This window comes from Mytilus californianus, unplaced genomic scaffold (assembly GCF_021869535.1).
Source record: "Mytilus californianus isolate M0D057914Y unplaced genomic scaffold, xbMytCali1.0.p SCAF_6, whole genome shotgun sequence".
Classification (NCBI taxonomy): Eukaryota; Metazoa; Mollusca; class Bivalvia; order Mytilida; family Mytilidae; genus Mytilus; species Mytilus californianus.
Genome location: NW_026262712.1, coordinates 18,183,257 through 18,206,825, shown reverse-complemented (window position 1 = coordinate 18,206,825; position 23,569 = coordinate 18,183,257). Strand labels below are relative to the sequence as shown.

Below are 23,569 nucleotides of genomic sequence, written 5' to 3'. Positions count from 1 at the left end.
TCAACAGGTTTATCCTCTTGTCTCCATTGATATAGTGCCTTTTTGTTTTCTATAAGTGCCAGACCAATTTCATCATTCCAAATGTGTTTGTTTCTTTGCTTTGAAGGCTTCTTTACAGTAACAACGGAATCTTGCGATTTTTTTAATGATGTCCAATAGTTTTTCAATGGCTAAAGGATCAGCAGTATAATCAATTGGATTAAGAGCAAGTCTAGTTGTTAACTCAGGCTCGTACTTTGAAATGTCAATTTGTGTTTCCCAGTTGACTTTTTATGATTTGATTGGTTGATCACTTTGATGTTTAAGCTTGAAATCCATTTCAATTTCTGTTAAAAGTGGGTAATGATCAGATGTATTATTATGAAGCATGTCTAGTCTTATTGTATTATAGACTTGTGCATTGATGGACTCATGAGTGAGGATGTAGTCAATAGAAGAAGACTTGTGACCATTTGGATGAATAAAGGTAAGTGGCATAGATCTGAATTTCAAGTTTGTGGTTTCAATGAATTCTTTCAACCATGATTGTCTGGCTGATGTTGTTGGGCCATTTATCAGGTCACAATTTAGGACACCGCATAGAATGGGGGTGTATTTACCTGAGTATTTTACTATTATTTCATGGAGATGGTAAAGACAGTCTTTAAATTCTTCATTTGCATGTTTTGTACAACGACATGGCATATAGGAACAAATTAACAATATTGGCTTCGGGTTTACGTTCAGTTTTATGCAAACAATTCTTTCTGAGCCATCATCTACTTTTTCAACAATATGATTGAGACTATTTTTCCATAAGATGGCAGTTCCTCCATAACCTCTTGGTTTTTGTATTGGTGGTATAGGGTTATTATCATCCACAGATTTTATCGCCCAAGAAACATTCTTAAAAAGAGTTCCCATATTTTCCTGCTCAAATTTAAAAAGCTAGTGCTCTTGTATACAAATAAAGTCAGTAAAATCTAAAATATCCTTTATACAGTCCTGAGAATTATATACATTTTTACAGTTAAAAGTTGATATCCTGATAAGATCAGACAAGGTTTCTGCTAAGTTATCAATAGGTTCTGACCGCCCTTTGCTAAAAAAGACCTGTTCTGTTCAGTTGTTTCATGCGAGTGTACATCACTTGGCGGCATTTCTTGTTGAGTATCCTCAAGATCAGAAGAATCCGAAGTATCAACAACTTGAATGGTGGTCACTTCTTCAATAATCGAATCTTTGCTGAAGTCTGCATGTTGTTTTTCTCCTGGTTCAGTACTGTCAGCACCAGTGTTAGTTAACTGATTGTAAAGTTTAGGAACTCCAGGTTGGGCAACAGACTCATCTGGTATCTCAATCGTTTCCGTAACTTTTGGTGGTTTTAACTCTGGCTGACAAACCTTAATTTCCTGGTTAGGTATTACATCAGTTTCACAAGCTTGTAGAGTATTTATCTTGCTCTGGCATGTCTGGTCATTATTGCGATCATATTTGATATGAGCTCCTTCAAAATAAGATACAGGTTTAAATTTTGTATTGGATACACCCGATGGCTGTTGTCCAGTATATGACGGTGGTCGGATGTTCATTGCCTGAGGAGGTAAATCATAAGGTAAATTGCCTGGTGCATGGATTTGATGTGCTGGGTTGTACAGATGTGGCATGCCTACGTTCATCGGAGTAGGGAGTCTGTGGAACTGTGCATTAAAAGTTGAAAATGGAGGGTTGTACATGGTAAATGCTGGTTGATTTTGAATAACATGAGGATTTTGATATGGATGATATTGTTGGTAAGATTTCTGATGTTCAAAAGCCATTTCTAAATTTTTAAGTCTATTTTGGAAAGATTGCATCTGTCTATATAAAGTTCTGGTAATTTCTATGTGAAGACAATTACAATATCGGGTCCAATTCCGGAAGCGGATTAGGGTAATTCCGGGTTTTGGCGATCAACTACATAAAAATAAATTCCAGGCAGGTGACAAAATACATCTATGGTTATGAACCAAAAGTTATATGGAAAAGAAAGAAAAAGCAGAAAATATTTTATACAGAAACTCAAAATTACTTTTTGGCAAATTTTAATGTCAAATTCCAATACAATGGGACAGTATAAATGTTCTTTGTCAGTGATAAATGTTGATAATACATGTAGATGTTTTTAAAGTGTAAACATATTACTGCAATTTCAAGGGGTAATTTTTTCTCAATTTAAATTTTGAAGGGCCTGTTAAAATCAAGGCTTCCAAAACGGTCATATATGCCGGACATTTGTATAATGTCCGGTAAAAGTCCGGCTTGGCCAAGCATGAAACGGTCATCTACTTTTTAGTTTTCAAGGCTTTAAGAGACGGTCATTTTAACATAATTCGCGATCTTTTTGACCCAACGTTTTGCCTTTAACAGCCACACATTTCCGGTCATAAAAATGACATGATCATTAAGTACTATCAAAACAACCCCTACTTTAATACCTTCTCATTTTAATCAAGGCTAATTAGTTGTCAAACAGCTGAAATTTACCTGTTCAGGTGACAGGTAAACTATTTTGAACCGGACATTGATCGGTCTATTCAAAGTTATTTTCTTACATTTCAGCGGTTTGCATCTAATTAATTTAGTCACAAAGATTTAAATTATCAGAAATACGTTTACAAATATGATTTGATGAAAAAATTAAAAAGGTAAAAATGAAAAATCGTCATAACCACGTTGTTTGAACCTAGAGACATGTCTCTGTTTGAACTAGTTCACGTGTGCGCATGTGCGCAGGTGTAGAATTTAATTATGCATCCTAATTTCTTCAAAAAATGCTTAAATTGTCATTGATACCTTTATCTCACGTTTATTTCGAATGTTTTCTTGAAGAAATAACGTAGAAAGAGCTACTTCCACTCATTCACGCTTTGCAAACGTACACAGAATTTACGTATCCGTCTCTGGTCCATGTTTTACCATTGTCAAGATAACATCCGGTATTAAAACAAAAGTAAAGTTTTTGACAACGTTATTTTGCACAAATAAAGAGTCTAAGGCAGATATAAGTACGCTGATGTTCCACACTTCGAATGATGCACTGCCAATTTAACAGTTTACGTCAGAACTTCGAATTTGAATCAAAGAAAGTTTAATATCGTTTTTTTTAATGTCAATCATTGGGATGGCCAACCATGTCGGCAACTGATTACCATAATTGCCTTTTGTTTATTTAGTCTTAAGGGATTAAAATCGGGATAATATATAAAATGTCCGGCTGGCTAAAAATAATTTTGGAAGCCCTGGTTAAAATAGCTGGAAGTTTCTTACTTTATTTTCACAAATACTACAACTAGATATGATACCTGAATGTAAGCAAAGCAGCATAAGCTCTAGTGGACTTTTAAAATCGAGCTGAAATATGTGTGAGCCCTGAGATTATCATGGCATAATTAGCAATTTAATATCAATCGTTGAGACAACACACCCATCCACAGTGACACCCTCCCCAATACCAAAAAAAAAAAAAAAAAGATTACTTGAATTAATTATATACAAGACAATTACATTTATCGTGAAAAACCGTGAAACTGACAATGAAATAAGCTAACCTCATACCAAAAGCACAATAATTTTTTATCTAACTGAGTTATGAAATATTTTAAGTAAAAGTAGGACTTGGAATTTAGGTTGTGGACCTTTCAGTTTGGAGAGTCAAAGGTCCTGGACCTTCCAGTACCAACTGTTAATTTGAACCCCTGAACTTGTCACAATTGCTTTATCATGGCAACAACAAACAATACAAAAACCAGGCCACAAAGCACATGTCTATTACGTGAGATCAAAGGGGCCAAGCTGTTTAAACAATTTATCTTGCATGATTTTATTTTAAAATCTTCATTTGCTGATACAATTACCAAGCTAACCACATGTTATTTACTCTACACCAAAACTAGTTATAAATATATATAATAGAGATTATGTCTGTCTTTCAAAACAATATTCTATACTCTGTATGTTTTACACAACATTGAGCAGAGTTTCCAAAAAAATTAAATGGAGGTATATGAAAAACTATAGATAGGTTTAGATTGACACATTTTTGAGCAAGATTTAATTCCCTCATGTCGCCATTCAGGAGGTCTATGTTAAATTGACTGCTGGATATTAGAAAATATTTTCATTTCCTTGAGCCTTGCTAAATTCATCATTACCATCTAGTAAGGATCTTTTATCAGACATGTGTGCATTGCATATTTAAATTTGGCTGTTCAACTAAGAAAATGTTCCTTCTAAAATTAAATGGAGGCCAAGGGAAATAACTTAAACTTAAAGTGCATCAATCGAAACCTATTCTTTATCTTGAGTTTTGTAATTTCTAATTTTAGCACCAGTAAGCGAATGAAATAAGATTTGAGCATTACACAGCCCTTACCTACCTTAATGCTAAACTTTCCATTACAGTATGTAATTTGAGATTGAACAAATGACTTATAATCACAGCTCTGTCATAAAGTCCTACATTAACTAGCTGTCCAACAATTTCATCCGGGCGGGAGATCGGTCCTAAAAGCAAAAAGATAATTTTCATTGTCAAATTATGTTTATATTTTTTATACGACCGCAAAAGTTAAAAAATTTTTGGTCGTATATTGGTATCACGTCGTCGTTGTCGTCAGCGTAGTCTGAAAACGGATGATATCTGGATAATAACTTTAGTATATGTGAATAGAAATCAATTAAATTTAAGCACAAGGTTTATAACCACTAAAGAAAAGTTGGGATTGATTTTGGTGGTTTAGGTTCCAACAGTTTAGGAATGAGGGGTCAAAAAGGGGCACAAATAAGCATTTTTCTTGCTTTTCGCACAATAACTTTAGTATAAGTAAATAGAAATCTATGAATTTTAAACACAAGGTTTATGAACACAAAAGGAAGGTTGGGATTGATTTTGGGAGTTTTGGTCCCAACACTGAACAGTTTAGGAATTAGGGGCCAAAAGGGTCCAAAATTAAACTTTGTTTGATTTCATCAAAAATTTAATAATTGGTGTTCTTTGATATGCCGAATCTAACTGTGTATTTAGATTCTTAATTTTTAGTACGTTTTCAAATTGGTCTACATTAAGGTCAAAAGGGTCCAAAATTAAACTTAGTTTGATTTTAACAAAAATTTAATTCTTGGGGTTCTTTGATATGCTGAATCTAAACATGTACTTAGATTATTGATTATGGGCCCAGTTTTCAAGTTGGTCCAAATGGGGGTCCAAAATTAAACTTTGTTTGATTTCAACAAAAATTGAAAATATGGGGTTCTTTGATATGCTAAATCTAACCATGTACTTAGATTTTTGATATTTGGGCCCCTTTATCAAATTGGTCCACATTGAGTTCTAAAGGGTCCAAAATTGAACTTTATTTGATTTCATCAAAAAATTGAATTCTTAGGGTTCTTTGATATGCTGAATATAACCATGTATTTAGATTTTGGATATTGGACCATAATAGGTAAATGTCCAATTTAAATATTATAAGTTCTTAGACCACATTCATTCTGTGTCAGAAACCTATTCTGTGTCAACTATTTAATCACAATCCAAATTCAGAGCTGTATCAAGCTTGAATGTTGTGTCCATACTTGCCCCAACTGTTCAGGGTTTGACCTCTGCGGTCATATCAAGCTGCGCCCTGCAGAGCATCTGGTTAATAAAATGCTTCACCTAGCGCAGCCTGATTTCTTGCTATTGCGCAATACTATGCAATTGAAGGTTACTTGCTATTGCACAATACTTAATATAACAAATATTGCATGGCAATACATAGTCCCACTACCTGATAAAAATTCATTCTAATGAAAAGAAATTCTAACTTGATCTATAACTTGTCATGATGTATTTAACTACATAAGTATATCAAGTCAATACATTGTATCTTAAATCATGACAAAAAAAATATTTTGAAAACTGATTATTTAAATGAATTTTTTGTCCAAAGACCATAAATCTGCACAAAATCATCAGACCTGGATAAAATTCCAACTTGATCTGTAACTTGTCATGATAAAACTATATACTTATTATCAAATCAATATCTTCAAGAATGACAAAAAAAAAGAGTGTAAAACTGATTAATTTAGTGAATTTACACATGGCCTGGGCCGTGGAATTCCTTAATTTTATCCCTTGCTAACACTCAGGATAAAATTTGAATCACATGGCCCAGGCCATTTGCATACCTGCCAACTTTCACAATTTAGGCGTGTACTACACGATTTTGACCGTTTGTCACGATTGCACGATTGTGATAATGAAAAAACCTCTAAAACACGATTTTGTGAAAATCTACACAAAAAATATGGTTGTTCTCGATTTTGAACTGTTCTCAAGGGAAGACAATCGTGTTCAGACAATCAAATTCTATGTTTCTCATGATCAAATTAATAAGCCAATCAAAAACGTTTTCTCTCAAGATTATTCTAACATGCTAGATTTTGAACTTGTGTTGTATTCCTCTATGTCAGTATTGTAAAATCATGAACATGGCTGGTGAATTTTCATCTGCAAGGAGGTTCTTGCACAGCTTAAGAATGTGTAATGGTGGTCACTTTGTTTACTTGTTATTTATTCTATTTATTTGGGGAAATTGGTTAATGTTAGTATTATTTATAGTTCCGTAACTTTTTCTTCCGAGACCGGCCATGTAATTATTCTTGTCGGGACTTCCTGCTTCTTGCACGTGCCTGACTTCAGGCCCGGCCGGGCTCGTTGTCCCTAGGAACTATAAGTATGATGTCAGTCACCGGGTTCAGGGCAGTCAACACTTAGGATTTGAAATGAGCAGACGCTCATACCGTCTGGCTTGCAAATATGGAACTTTACAATGACAAGTAGACTAGCCACCACTGTATATTTATTGTATGTAAATTATATCCAACCATATATGTCTTTTAAATAAACATCTTTTTGTTTACGCGGATTTATAGTTTGTCCAATATCCCAGAACTTGGGTAGACAACGGGGAAAACGAAGCCAGTGGAAACTCCACTCCCGTTACAAATGAAAGCATGGCTGGTTGACAAAATTCAATGATGCAGTACTACCATAAAGATATTCAATAGTAGTTTATTCACAAATTTATTGACATTACACTTTGTAACAAATGTTTTTTGTATTCAATTAAATAACAAAATCATTTAAAGTATAATGTGCTATTCTTTACTTTTCAAAAAGACAAAACAAACAGGTTGGGAACAACCCCTAATATGAGGGGTGTCCCATAAATGAGGGACTGTCCCTAAAACGAGGGGTCATTTTACCATTGTAAAAAAGAAAAATTTAGATTTTTAACTCAAAAGTGGGAAAATTCATTATATTTGGAATAACTTTTCTAAATGAGGGGTCCAATTATTTTTAATAATAAAGAAGATATAAGTTTAGGAACATTACATAATTCTTGGACATGTTTTGACCATTTAATACTAGATAGATGCATAGTTCTTTGGGAAAAGTTTCTTCAAATAATATGACTATGTGCTCATTTGTACTTAAAAGTGGGTTTTAATGTCCTTACATTGAGGTGTTACCCCTCATTTGAAGTGTTGTTCCCAACTAGATAAAGGTCCATCCTTGTGCATAATTCAAAATTTGAAAATTCAACAATCATTTAATATCCTTACACAAGAAAATAAATCCTGGTCTGCTAGCTACATGTTCATCTTTACTACTGATATAATAACTAGAATCATGGAAATAAATTTAAGAAAAAGGCATGTAAGCTCATCATACAAATATGACACTTTTTCTAGACCACAAAACAGCACACGCAAAATACGTCGCTAAGAATTGTAACCTTTGAAAATGTTGTCGCGCACTAAAACCCCCATGGGAACTTTCAAAAGTTGGCAGGTATGCATTTGTAAATTTCCAACAAATCTATGGCTTCCATGAATTATTTCTTAAATAAAATATATCCTTTATCAAAAATACATTATCATCTATATAAAAGAGATCACTTCATCCAAATTTTTTTTTAATATATTAGCATTCAGAAAATTAGTTCATACAGAACATGCAGAATAACCTGTAACTTGTCATGGTAAAACAATACACCAAATATCAAATCAATATCTTCAAGCATGAAACAAAAAAGTCTGGAAAACTGATTTGCTGGACGGACGGACAGACAGAGGTTGAACCCTGAACAGTCAGGGCAAATTAGGACACAATATTCAAGCTTGATACTGTCTGAATTTGGATTGTGATAAAATTTTTGACATAATATAGGTTTTTGACACAAAAAATGTGGTCAAAGATCTTACAAATCTATTGTGCAATTGAAGATTCTTGAAATTTTTCAAAAATTTAATTTGAAAAATTTTGAAAAAAAAATATGAATCCCCTAAAAAAATTGGGAAAAAAAAAATCCCGCCCCCCCCTCAACTTTTTGAAACCCCATTGGAGCAATAACCCAAAAACTCAACCCCAGCCTGCCTTTGTACTATGGAACTTTGTAGTACAATTTCAGAGAGATCCAGGGGCCTCGGTGGCCGAGTGGTCTAAGTAGTTACTACTGTAATCACTAGCCAGTCAACACTGAGGTTGTGAGTTCGAACCCCGCTCGTGCGGGTGCACTCGACTCCAATCTTAATTGACTAGGATTGTCAGTTTTCCTATCGAAGGTCGGTGGTTTTCTCCGGGTACTCCGGCTTCCTCAACCAATAAAAACTGGCCGCCATGAAATAGCCCAAAAGCGGTGCTTAAAAGTGGCGTTAAGACACCAAAAATCAATCAAAAAATCAATCAGAGAGATCCATACATAAGTTATTGTCTTGAAACTTGAAAAATGCTTGTTTTTGGCCCTTTATTCCTACATGTTTTGGGCAATACCCCCAAACTCAATCCCAGTCTTCCCTTTGTGATATGGAACCTTGTGGTACAATGTCAGAGAGATCCATACACTTACACACAAGTTATTGTCTGAAAACTACAAAAATACTAGTTTTTGGCCCCTAATTCTTAAACTGTTGGTACCATAACCCTCAAAATCAATCCCAAACTTCCTTTTACGGTACTGAACTCTCTGGTAATTTCATAGAGATCCATTCACTTAAACTAAAGTTATTGTCCGGAAACCAAAATGTCATGGGACACAGACGATGAATCATAGCATTATACAAAGCAAAACAATGTTTGTAGTCGTATAAAAATTGGTGCAATTTGGCAATCTAACTAAATGACCTACATATTTCTGTAAAAAATAAGTGTTGTGCCAAATCCCAATCTTCTATTTCACTCATTGAACTTGCAGTTTATGTCATGTCTGGCAAATATGACCAATTCTTGACTCTCCTCTCACAAGATTACTTTATTTCTCGATATCTCATATTATTACTTTAGGCACTCACCATTTATCTTTTGTTTGTATGTGTTTTTCAATTGAACATGTTGAAAAATTTACAACATCTAGTTTCAAAAAAAAATATGTTATTGAAGAAAAAAGTGCTTTTTTTTAAGAGAGTTAAAAACAAAATTACAAATAGCATGCAAACATACCAGAATGAAAACCTTGGTCAGATTCTTTACCATACAATCTTAGTCTCGCATCCACCAACATAAACTCTTTCTCAATATCACCAAGTTCAACAATCTCCAGTTTCTTCATCACTAAAATACAACACTGTGAATTTTTATTACATGTTATATGTGGAATTAATAAAAACAGGGAGCAGTTTTAAAAGTATCTAGAGCCAATACATTTTGTAGTAGAAAATTGGAGTAGGATAAAAAGTCATATAATAAAACAATGGTTAACTTTTGATTTCATTTGATACAATGATTTATCAATGCCAGAGATATGACATTCACACTCGGCCGTTGAATCATTGTATTAACCTCATCAAAAGTCAATAATTGTATAATGTCAGTACAGGAGTTAACATGCTGAAATGTCTAGCTTGCTTTACTAATCACAATTGAATTATACGATGGAAGTCTATTAGAAAAAGATGTTCTACTACAGTTATCACAAGGGTTTTCCCTGGATCAATTTCTTTTTTTTGGCTGGTTGTAAAACATTATATATAATGTAGTTTCAGTTAAATCAGAGTCAAAGGTCAAGAAAAAATGTTCCAAAGTTTGCTACAAATAAACAAAATGCCATTTTCTGGTTTTATGATAAAAAATTTCTAAATATCAAATGAAACTTATGGAATAGAATGTAACAATTTTAAGTAACAAAGTTGGACCAATGCTTTCAATCTTGAAGCTACATGTAAGAGAGAAATGCTTGTGAAAGGATAGACTGATTGAGTGATTGGTTTTCAATGCCATTTTCAGCACAATTGCCTATTTTGTTGCAGTCAGTTCTTATTGGTGGAGGAAGACAGAGTTACTGCAGTAACTGTGTTTTTATTTGTGAACTAGTACTACAACTACAACTTACTTATTTCTTGCTTCTCAATCCCATCATATAAACGCTTTGGTGAATATGCAGTGTAATTCCCAAGGAAAACCTGTAAACAGCAAAAGGATAATATACAGTGTAATCGCCATGGAAAACCTGTAAACAGGAAAAGGATAATATACAGTGTAATCGCCATGGAAAACATGTAAACAGCAAAAGGATGATATGCAGTGTAATCCCCATGGAAAACCTGTAAACAGCAAAAGGATAATATACCTTGTAATCCCCATGGAAAACCTGTAAACAGCTGCAAAAGGATAATATACCGTGTAATCCCCATGGAAAACCTGTAAACAGCAAAAGGATAATATACCGTGTATTCGCCATGGAAAACCTGTAAACAGCAAAAGGATAATATACCGTGTAATCCCCATGGAAAACCTGTAAACAGCAAAAGGATAATGTCATCGCCATGGAAAACCTGTAAACAGCAAAAGGAAATGCCGTGTAATCCCCATGGAAAACCTGTAAACAGCAAAAGGATAATATACCGTGTAATCCCCATGGAAAACCTGTAAACAGCAAAAGGATAATATACCGTGTAATTCCCAAGGAAAACCTGTAAACAGCAAAAGGAAATGCCGTGTAATCCCCATGGAAAACCTGTAAACAGCAAAAGGATAATATACCGTGTAATCCCCATGGAAAACCTGTAATCAGCAAAAGGATAACATACAGTGTAATTGCCATGGAAAACCTGTAAACAGCAAAAGGATAATATACCGTGTATTCGCCATGGAAAACCTGTAAACAGCAAAAGGATAATATACCGTGTAATCCCCATGGAAAACCTGTAAACAGCAAAAGGATAATGTCATCCCCATGGAAAACCTGTAAACAGCAAAAGGAAATGCCGTGTAATCCCCATGGAAAACCTGTAAACAGCAAAAGGATAATATACCGTGTAATCCCCATGGAAAACCTGTAAACAGCAAAAGGATAATATACCGTGTAATTCCCAAGGAAAACCTGTAAACAGCAAAAGGAAATGCCGTGTAATCCCCCATGGAAAACCTGTAAACAGCAAAAGGATAATATACCGTGTAATCCCCATGGAAAACCTGTAATCAGCAAAAGGATAACATACAGTGTAATTGCCATGGAAAACCTGTAAACAGCAAAAGGATAATATACAGTGTAATCGCCATGGAAAACCTGCAAACAGCAAAAGGATAATATACCGTGTAATCGCCATGGAAAACCTGAAAACAGCAAAAGGAAAATATACAGTGTAATCGCCATGGAAAACCTGTAAACAGGAAAAGGATAATATACCGTGTAATTCCCAAGGAAAACCTGTAAACAGCAAAAGGATAATATGCCGTGTAATTCCCAAGGAAAACCTGTAAACAGCAAAAGGAAATGCCGTGTAATCCCCATGGAAAACCTGTAAACAGCAAAAGGATAATATGCCGTGTAATCCCCATGGAAAACCTGTAAACAGCAAAAGGATAATATTCAGTGTAATTCCCAAGGAAAACCTGTAAACAGCAAAAGGATAATATGCCGTGTAATCCCCATGGAAAACCTGTAAACAGCAAAAGGATAATATTCAGTGTAATTCCCAAGGAAAACCTGTAAACAGCAAAAGGATAATATACAGTGTAATTGCCATGGAAAACCTGTAAACAGCAAAAGGATAATATACCGTGTAATCGCCATGGAAAACCTGTAAACAGCAAAAGGATAATATACAGTGTAATCCCCATGGAAAACCTGTAAACAGCAAAAGGATAATATACAGTGTAATTGCCATGGAAAACCTGTAAACAGCAAAAGGATAATATACCGTGTAATCGCCATGGAAAACCTGTAAACAGCAAAAGGATAATATACAGTGTAATCCCCATGGAAAACCTGTAAACAGCAAAAGGATAATATACCGTGTAATCGCCATGGAAAACCGGTAAATAGCAAAAGGATAATATACAGTGTAATCCCCATGGAAAACCTGTAAACAGCAAAAGGATAATATACCGTGTAATCGCCATGGAAAACCTGTAAACAGCAAAAGGATAATATACAGTGTAATCCCCATGGAAAACCTGTAAACAGCAAAAGAATAATATACAGTGTAATCCCCATGGAAAACCTGTAAACAGCAAAAGGATAATATACAGTGTAATTCCCAAGGAAAACCTGTAAACAGCAAAAGGATAATATACAGTGTAATTCCCAAGGAAAACCTGTAAACAGCAAAAGGATAATATACAGTGTAATCCCCATGGAAAACCTGTAAACAGCAAAAGGATAATATACAGTGTAATTCCCAAGGAAAACCTGTAAACAGCAAAAGGATAATATACAGTGTAATCCCCATGGAAAACCTGTAAACAGCAAAAGGATAATATACAGTGTAATTCCCAAGGAAAACCTGTAAACAGCAAAAGGATAATATACCGTGTAATCGCCATGGAAAACCTGTAAACAGCAAAAGGATAATATGCCGTGTAATCGCCATGGAAAACCGGTAAATAGCAAAAGGATAATATACAGTGTAATCGCTAAGGAAAACCTGTAAACAGGAAAAGTATAATATTAATTTAATCTTTGATTTAACTTCATATTTACGAACAAAACAAACTGTATTAATTTTCCATCAGAAAGGAAAACATTATAGAAATTTATCAATAAGCAAGGTATTCTATTCTTTCATAGTTAATTAACTTTTTATTTATATATACATCAAAGTTATCTAAATCAGTAACTGCTAGAAATCTTGAATGGTACCTTGTGTTTTTTATCCATAATAGGCCCATCTGAAGAGTTAATATAACAAAGAAGATATGGTCTGATTGCAGACAACTCTTCACTAGAGACTAAATGACACAGAAATTAACAACTATAGGTCATCGCACACATTCAACAATGGAGCACAGACAAACATTTTGCATTGATACAGATGAAGGATTTACATAGATAAGATTGTTTTGTGATTTTAAGCATGCATAAGTTGCATAACATTTGGTCGTGTTGGTTGAAGCAAACTAAAGTTAGAGAATGGAAAAAACAGATCTAGCAATTTTTCCATTTATAAAGGGGCATAACTCATGGGGCATAAAGTGATGCCACCTTATTTAGAACTTGATCTGTGTTTTGTGTTAATAAGCATTGTGTACAAGTTTCTTAACATTTGGTTGAGGCAAACTAAAATAAGAGAAAGAAAATGACAGATGTAGAAATTTTCATGTTTATAAAGGATCATAACTCATGACCAGAAAAAGTTACGCAACCCAATTTGGATTTTGATCTGTGTGTTGAGATAATATGCATGGTGTATAAGTTTTATAATATTTGGTGGAGGCAAACTTAAGTTAGAGAACAGAAACCAATTTTCAATTTTGAGGACTTTCAGCACAGAAGTAAGGACAGACGAACAAGGGTTAAACTAATGTCCCTTTGCTATGGGATTGTTTTTTACTGTATACCAATTAATTGATTTATTCAAAAATTCAATGTTCATTTGTAACACTTTTTATGTATTAAACTGTTTTCTTAATGTGACATGTTTATGACCCATGCAATTAACCACTTTGATTATCTATAATCTGTTGATAATTCAATCTCATGTAAATTAGTATCATGAGTATATCTGTGTGACAATAAAATGTTTACTTTGCAATTTTCTTCAGTCGAGACATTTTGTAAACATGATTATTTTCAAGTATCATTTCTGATAGCTTCAAAGTCTTCTCTCTATTTTTCTTCTTCAGAAACCTAACGAGAGGCTCCGAAGAGACTGTGTCGCTCACCTGATTATACATTGGTTTTGGAAATCATGTAAAAATAGATTAACAGCATAACAGATACCTAATAATAATTGAGGCAAAATTTGGTTTGATATTGGCCCCATAATTTGATTAAAAGCAGAAGGCTTTTGTAAAGTTTACATAAATTACCAATAAATTCATCTAAATTGTAGACCAGATGCTCCCCAGGGCGCAGCTTTATACAACAGCTAAGGTCAAACCCTGATCAGTTGGGGCAAGTATGGACACAACATTCAAGCTTGATACAGCTCTGAATTTGGATTGTGATTAAATAGTTGACACAGCATAGGTTTCTGACACAGATTAAATGTGGTCTAATGAACTTAAAAAAATTAAATTTACCTATTATGGTCCAATATCCAAAATCTAAATACATAGCCATGGATTGATTCAGCATATTAAAGAATCCCAAGAAATCAATTTTTGATGAAATCAAAAAAGTTTAATTTTGGACCCTTTTGACCTCAATGTGGACCAATTTGATAACAGGCCCAAAAATCAAAAATCTAAATACATGGTTAGATTTAGCATCTCAAAGAACCCCATACATTCAATTTTTGTTGAAATCAAACAAAGTTAAATTTTGGACCCCAATTTGGACCAACTTGAAAACTGGGCCCATAATCAAAAATCTAAATAGATATAAGAAGATGTGGTATGAGTGCCAATGAGACAACTCTCCATCCAAGTCAAAATTTATAAAAGTAAACCATTATAGGTCACAGTACGGTCTTCAACACGGAGCCTGGGCTCACACCAAACAGTAAGCTATAAAGGGCCCCAAAAATTACTAGTGTAAAACCATTCAAACGGGAAAACCAACGGTCTAATCTATATAAAAAACGAGAAACGAGAAACACTTATGAACCACATCAACAAACGACAACTACTGAACATCAGATTCCTGACTTAGGACAGGTGCAAACAAATGCAGCGGGTTTAAACGTTTTAATGGTACCAAACCTTCACCCTTTTTCTGAAACAATAGTGTAACATCACAACATAGGAAGACACACTATAAAATATCAACTGAAAAACTGAAATAGCTTAACTCAATCAAAGGACATATTAACACCATTGAACATACACTGAACAAATAAATTTGAACTATGACACAATGTAAATACAAAATAAATAAACTAAGGGAATAATAATAAAAGTAACATGTTATATCGGTAAGAAATGTTAAACAAATAAAGAAAAACAATATGCTCGAACAAAAATATCAGCCATTTGCAATAACTTTAAACACAGGTAAATGAAAATAATTTTGTTGTTAGGTATACGTGTACAGTACCAATAGAGAAAGGAAATATTTTTACAAAATAAATAATTTTGATGTTCATAGTACGAAGTGAAAATTTAAAGTAATACCAAACACTTATCAAAGCTGGTATATAGACCAGATATAACCCTGAATAACATTAAATAACAAAAAAGCAATACAATTAGTATCAACAGGTCAAATAAACAAGAAAGTACGATTTGAGAGTACTCGCAGTTACTGACAGCTAGTTAAAAGCCAAAACAATTAATAAAAAATCATGCATCAGAGACTAAAATCAACTAAAACAGATCCCAGGGATTTAGTATTTTAACGTCATGGACAGTCAAAGAAGACATGACTAGTGCAATGCCAAAAATAAATGTATCGACAGACAGTAGGATAGTTAGGAGTTTAACCTCTTTATAGATCAAAACGAACGTGGGTGTGTCTTTATACATCCCGTTTGAAAAAAATACAAATTTAGTTATGTTTTAATTTGATGATGACAAAATCGATATTAGTGCCAATGTAAACTATATTCAAAGATCTAATTACAACATTGGTAAGATAACCTTTACTAATAAGTTTGTTTAAAGGTTCAATGAGTTTACACGGATCACATAGTGATTTCCGCGCTTTAAGTACAATATTACCGTAAAATTTAGGATGTGAAATACCGTTTTTAATCTGTTTTCTACAAGTACAGCCAAATTTACTAATCAAATCTTTGTATCTATGAAAGAACTTAGCAAAAGTTTTACGTAATTTATGGTAACGAAATGCCTGATTTAATAATTTACCAGTGATGCATTGATTACGTTCGTTAAAATCTATGACATCACTACACACACGGGCATAACGAACGAGTTGGGATATATAAACACCGTATGATGGAGCCAAAGAAACATCACCGTCTAAAAAAGGAAAGTTAACAATAGGGAATGAAAAATCGTCTCTTTTGTCGTAAATTTTCGTATGGAGTTTTCCTTTAGAGATTGAAATGTCCAAATCCAGAAAAGGACAACTACTGCTGTTTATGTTAGATTTAGTTAAAGTAAGTTCTATTGGGTAAATTTCGGTAGTATATTTAGAGAACTCTGGATTATTTAACGAAAAAATATCATCTAGATAACGGAAGGTATTGTTGAATGTATCAACCAAATGTAACAATGACGTGTCTTTACTGAGTTTGGTCATAAACTGAGATTCATAGCAATACAGGAATAAATCTGCTATTAAAGGGGCGCAGTTAGTGCCCATAGGAATACCTACTACTTGTCGATACACTTTATCGCCGAAACGTACATATATGTTGTCCAGGAGAAAATTTAAAGCTTCAATCATATCTTCACATTTCCAGTAAGTGTATCTAGCATACTTTCCTTTTTCGTTACAGAAAAAGGCTTTAAACGAGTTACAGCAAATAAATTTGTAATGAGATTTTTCAAAAAATAAATTTGTAATGAGATTTTTCAAAAGACCATTTAATTAAATATGAAAACTTTTTCTTGATAAGATTGTGTGGAAGTGTATACGTAGTATAGAGAGTAGAAAAATCATAACTGTCAACAGAATTAAAAGGACCATCAAAAGCATGTATTTTATCTAAAACCTCTAAAGAATTTTTAACACTCCAAAAATAATTAATACCATTATTTTCATAAGCTTTATTACAAAAGTTAATAACAAGTTCTTTGATAGTAGTAAGGGAGGTAGTTAGAAGCACTGATAGATTAGTAGTAGAACACTTACTAGATGCGGAGATGAAACGGAATTTAAATGGTTTTTCGTGCAATTTAGGTAACCAGTACATAGTAGGGACTTTCAAATGTTCGGAAGAGGCATTAAGCTGGGTAGTGGCAGAGATATGCTTGTTTACAATTAGACTCTCTGTGGAGCGTACGGACCTGAATGTAGATGAATTTGTAATTTTGTTTTGGAGAACTTCCGTGTAGTATATGCGTCACACCACCACTACATTATTTGCTGCTTTGTCTGCCGGTACGAACACAAACCACTTTGCGAGTACTTGGAGTTTATTTTTTATTCTGGAAATGGGAATATCATGGACCCTATTACTAATTTCAGAGTTGTTTTCAAAATGAGATATATGAATATTACCAGTATTCATAATTTTATTCAAATAACTGTCTAGAGATTTTTTATCAGATTTTTCACGTTTACACCAATTTTTACAGTAGACAGACAGAGCGTCTTTAATGATCTGACGAGACTGTTTCCAATCTATTTTAGATGGAGGACGATATTTCAGTCCTTTCTTAAGAAAAGTTATGACCTCACGGTCTTCGACGATGTTGAGGTCTCCTGTAAGGACATGACCATAGGGAACATATCTAAAACTAGATGTTTCACAATCTCAAGTGGAAGGAACATTATTTTCTATATTGACGTCTGATGTAACTGACGTATAATTAAAAATTCGTAAGGGTTCCGCGGAACCCAGTGTCTCGCCTACTTTTTCTGTTAATCACAGGCTCAACAAAAATGAGGAAGTAAATCAATAAAAATATTTCTCTTGATACTATCTTTTGATTGTAAGAAGCTTCTGTCCAAGTTTGGTAAAAATCCAGGATAGTTTATGAATCTAATAAATGTTTAAAAACTTTAACTGCAGACTGAATGTAACGTTAACTGGAAGAAAACAAAATTTCCTTCTAGATACTAGCATTTAATCATAAACAAGCTTCTGTCCAAGTTTGGTACAAATCCAAAATAGTATAAGAAAGTTATTAAAATTTTAAAAACTTTAACCACAGAGTGATGAATGTGTTGTTTCCTGGCAGAAAATCTAAGTCCATTTAAAAGTAAAATACGGAAAAAATGGATTTATTTTTTTACAAAATTTCCTTCTAGATACTAGCTTTTGATCATAAACAAGCTTCTGTCCAAGTTTGGTACAAATCCAAAATAGTATGAGAAAGTTATTAAAATTTTAAAAACTTTAACCACAGAGTGAATGTGTTGTTTCCTGGCAGAAAATCTAAGTCCATTTAAAAGTAAAATAAGGAAAAAATGTTTTTTTTTTTTTACAAAATTTACTTCTGGATACACTCTTATGATCATAAACAAGCTTCTGTCCAAGTTTGGTAGAAACCCAGGATAGTTTAAGAAAGTTATTAAAATTTTAAAAACTTTAACCACAGAGTGAATGTAATATTTCCCGGCAGAAAAACTAAGTCCATTTATAAGTAAAATACGGAAAAAATGGAATTTTATTTTTACAAAATTTACTTCTGGATACTATCTTATGATCATAAACAAGCTTCTGTCCAAGTTTGGTAGAAATCCAGGATAGTTTAAGAAAGTTATTAAAATTTCAAAAACTTTAACCACAGAGTGAATATTTGTGGACGCCGCCGACGACGACGCCGACGGAATGTAGGATCGCTATGTCTCGCTTTTTCGACTAAAGTCGAAGGCTCGACAAAAATCAAACTTCTGCTGGGTTTTTTATAAGAATACGAAATAATAGGTGGTTCTATATTATCAAAATATGGAGGTATTTGGCTTTGGATGGTAGAGTCATTGAATATACTAGATAAGTTAATAAAATCAATACCTCTATTTATATATTTTAATTCAAGAAAATGCCGTTTATGATTTTCAGGTTTATCGATACTAGGAAATAGCCTATGATGACAAAAGGCTGTAATAATACGGGTGTATTCATACATTGGGCTAAAAAAAGAAATTGTATCACACTCCAGAAAAATAGCATATAATTTACTTATTGGTATCTGACCCAGTTTGCATAATACTTGATGTCTGCCATTATTTTTTATTATAGATAACAGATCAGCTAGTGTATAATTTGTAAGATGTTTAATACGTTGATTACGGTTTTTGCGTATGCCATGAGACCTTTTATTTCTAAGTCGTTTATCGACAATATTAATGACATCGATTGAAGTTTTAGTTATGTTCCCCTGTCCTAATATTTTGTCATTAAGACCGAGAGGATAAGCTGTTTGAAGTCTTTTTATCCAAAATAATTCGCGAACTTCACGTGATTTTTCAAATTGCTTGTGTGATTCTCCTGGTTGTTTCTGAACGGTTTCAAGTGGTTGGAATTTAATAAATTTTAGATTGTGATTATGCTTACCTAAATGTTGATATATCAAACTTTTGAATTTTTTAGGTCTACGAAAGCGGTAAAGGTGTTCTTGATTTCTTTTGTAATACGCTCGTCCCGTCTGTCCCACATATTGAATACCACACTAAGGTTGGGTTCGAGTTACCACATATATAAGGTTTTGAGTTTTTCAGGTAATGTCACAGGAAAAGGAGAGTGAAAAAGCTCTCCCGTTCACTGTTGACCGTACAGTATTTTGTGAAGTTAATCTAAAACAGGTTAGTCACTTTTTGGCATTGCACGTGAAAATTTGTGGATATCCACGCGCATTTTTGTTAAACAATCTGGCTGTAGAGGCATTACAAATACGTTTGTTTAAGCACATGGATATCCTAGAAGTTGTGTTGTTAATAATTTTCTTTCCATTGCGTAAAATCATGATAATTAAATAGGGGGATAGGAAAAATAAAAAAGACCGGAGGTTGTAACAATGAATAAGGATCACAATTACGGAATAGGAAATAATAGGCAAAGCAGTAAAAGAACTCTTAACAAAAACTGTTATAAAAGGCCCGATGTAAAGACTTAGTATTACAATACTGACATATAACAAACACAGGGCAAAAACAGAGATTGTAAGAAATCTTAGTAAAACCATAGCAGGGGGCAATAATAAAAATAGCAGGCGTGGATGAGTATTTATACATCCAAACACCATAATATATAATTGACAATTAAGAACGAAGATAAACATGTGAAAGCTCTCTCACAGGCAAACAACCCATAATTAAAAAATATAAGGGCATACACCACAAGCACGGGGGCACATTCTACTGCATCCACACAGCACGAGCAACAAACCCTGCAGTAAATAGATATAAGAAGATGTGGTATGAGTGCCAATGAGACAACTCTCCATCCAAGTCAAAATTTATAAAAGTAAACCATTATAGGTCACAGTACGGTCTTCAACACGGAGCCTTGGCTCACACTGAACAGTAAGCTATAAAGGGCCCCAAAAATTACTAGTGTAAAACCATTCAAACGGGAAAACCAACGGTCTAATTTATATAAAAAACGAGAAACGAGAAACACTTATGAACCACATCAACAAACGACAACTACTGAACATCAGATTCCTGACTTAGGACAGGTGCAAACAAATGCAGCGGGTTTAAACGTTTAAATGGTACCAAACCTTCACCCTTTTTCTGAAACAATAGTGTAACATCACAACATAGGAAGACACACTATAAAATATCAACTGAAATAGCTTAACTCAATCAAAGGACATATTAACTTAAATAAATTTGACCTATGACACAATGTAAATACAAAATAAATAAACTAAGGGAAGAATAATAAAAGTAACATGTTATATCAGTAAGAAATGATAAACAAATAAAGAAAAACAATATGCTCGAACAAAAATATCAGCCATTTGTAATAACTTTAAACACAGGTAAATGAAAATAAATACATGTTTAGATTCAGCATATCAAAGAACTACAAGAATTCAATTTTTGTTAAATTCAAACAAAATCAAATTTTGAACCTTTTCATCCTTAATGTAGACCAATTTGAAAACAGGACCAAAAACTTAAAATCTAAAAACACAGTTAGATTCGGCATATCAAAGAACCCCAATAATTCGATTTTTAATGAAATCAAACAAAGTTTTATTTTGGACCCTTTTGACCTCAATGTAGACCAATTTGATAACAGGGCCCAAAAAATCTAAAATCTAAATACATGGTTAGATTTAGCATATCAAAGAACCCCATATATTCAATTTTTGTTGAAATCAAGCAAAGTTTGATTTAGGACCCCAATTTGAACCAACTTGAAAACTGGGCCAATAATCAAAAATCTAAATACATGTTTAGATTCAGCATATCAATGAACCCCAAGAATTCAATGTTTGTTAAAATCAAACTAAGTTTTATTTTGGACCCTTTGGACCTTAATGTAGACCAATTTGAAAACGGGACCCAAAATTAAAAATCTAAATACAGGGTTAGAATCGGCATATCAAAGAACCTCATTAATTCAATTTTTGATGAATCAAACAAAGTTTAATTTTGGACTCTTTGGACCTCATGTGGACCAATTTGAAAACGGGGACCAAATTCCAAAAACTTAATACATGGTTAGATTCAGCATATTTAAGAACACCAAGAATTCTAGAATAAAACCCCATTGAAATTGGTCAAGAAATAAGCAATTTATACAAAGTATTAGCTATATATAGAAAAGTATTGTTTTTGGCCCCTTTTACCCTAATTCCTAAACAGTTTGGGCCATAACCCCCAAAATCAATCCCAACCTTCATTTTTTGGAATGGAACCTTGTGGTACAATTTCAGAAAGATCCATACACTTACACAAAAGTTATTGTCTGGAAACTAGAAAAATACTTATTTTGACCCCTTTTGGGCCCCTTGTTCCTAAACTGTTGGAACCATAACCCCCAAAATCAATCCCAACCTTCCTTTTGTGGTTTCAAACCTTGTGTTTAAATTTCATAGAGATGCATTCACTTCAACTGAAGTTATTGTCCGGAAACTAAGTGTCTTCAGACGACGATGACGCTGACAACAACGTGATACCAATATATGAAAGCAAATTTTTTTTGCGGTCGTATAAAAATGACTTTACAAGGACAATGACAAATCCACTACAAAGTAACAATAAGGAACATTCATACCCTGTTTGGTTTTAATCCATGAAGCATTTTTTTAGGAGAAGACATTTGTATATATTTCCCATAGGGTCCTGTTGGCAGCCATCTTGGATGATGCATCAGCTTCAAAGTAACAACACTTGGTCAGCACCTCAAAAGGAACATTCATGCCATGTTTGGTTTTATTCCATTCACTGGTCCTCTAACAGAAAACATTTGTATGTATTGTTCATAGGGTCCTATGTTAAACAAAGTCCCCAATTGGGGACTATCTTGGATAATGGATCAGCTACAAAGTAGCAACACTTGGTCAGCACCTTCATGCTATGTTTGGTTTCGTTCCAATCTAGTGGTTCCAAGAAGAAGTTCAAAATGTTAAAAGTTAAGGACAACAATGGATGGCAGCGATGTATGTGAAGTGATGAGAAAAGCTCACTGGGCCCTTTGAACGTGATCAGCTAAAATTCCATGCATTTAAGAGCACACAAACATGCAACTTTTGTTTAAATCATGAAAATTGGTACCCCTGAATATATGAACATTCATAGTAAGTATAAATCTCTTTTTTTGTTGGTTCTTTAAAGTATTTTTGTAACTTTACCGTGGCATTAAAACTTTAATTCCTCTACTTGAATATTTCTCAATGTCTGTTTCCAAAAGGTCAAAAATTATTACATCTAGAGATTGTGTGTATGAACAGTATTTACAGAAGTGCAACTTATAGTTGTTTTCAAAATACATTTTTTTGTAATAGACAAAAGTTGATTTTCACCCCAATGTTCTAATTTTAGCAATGTCAGCCATCTTGGTTAGCAGAAGGGGTCAGCCAACAAAATATTTTAACTAGATAGCCCAATGATGGCAAAGTTTGGCTTAATTTGGCACTGTAGTTTCAGTTGAGAACATTTTGTAAAAGTTAACAACGACTGCCAAAGGAGGTCAAGTGATGAGAAATAAATAGGGAATGTGTCCATAGGACACAGATGATGCCCCAGCTTGCATATCATATAAATGGACAAAACTGAAGAACATTAATCAAAGTGCTTGTAAGCATCAAAGGGTATAATTGCAGTACAATTTCATAGAGATCCATACACTTAATTACAAGTTATTGTCTGGAAACTAAAACAAGAGTGCACACGCTGAAATGTCTCGCCTTCTTTACTAATCATTGATATTATGTTGATAGTCCTAAATATAAAGCTTTATTACAACTGTCACATAACCTTATCATTAACCAAGGAAACTAAACATTGACCAATGAACCATGAAAATGAGGTCAAGGTTAGATGAACCATGCCAGGCAGACATGTACAGCTAACAATTCTTCCATACAACA

At 33.6% G+C, this 23,569-nt stretch overlaps 1 protein-coding gene across 1 annotated transcript in view; it reads right to left on the bottom strand.

The window, feature by feature from the left end:
* Positions 1-23,569, bottom strand: part of LOC127705750 (nuclear pore complex protein Nup160-like) — a 240,824-nt gene that overhangs the window by 53,676 nt on the left and 163,579 nt on the right. The window contains exons 28-30 of the mRNA XM_052210098.1: positions 10,398-10,467; positions 9,509-9,619; positions 4,398-4,524 (exon numbers count right to left, since the gene is read on the bottom strand). Coding sequence (XP_052066058.1) covers positions 4,398-4,524; positions 9,509-9,619; positions 10,398-10,467 — 308 coding nt within the window. The remainder of the gene's footprint in view (positions 1-4,397; positions 4,525-9,508; positions 9,620-10,397; positions 10,468-23,569) is intronic.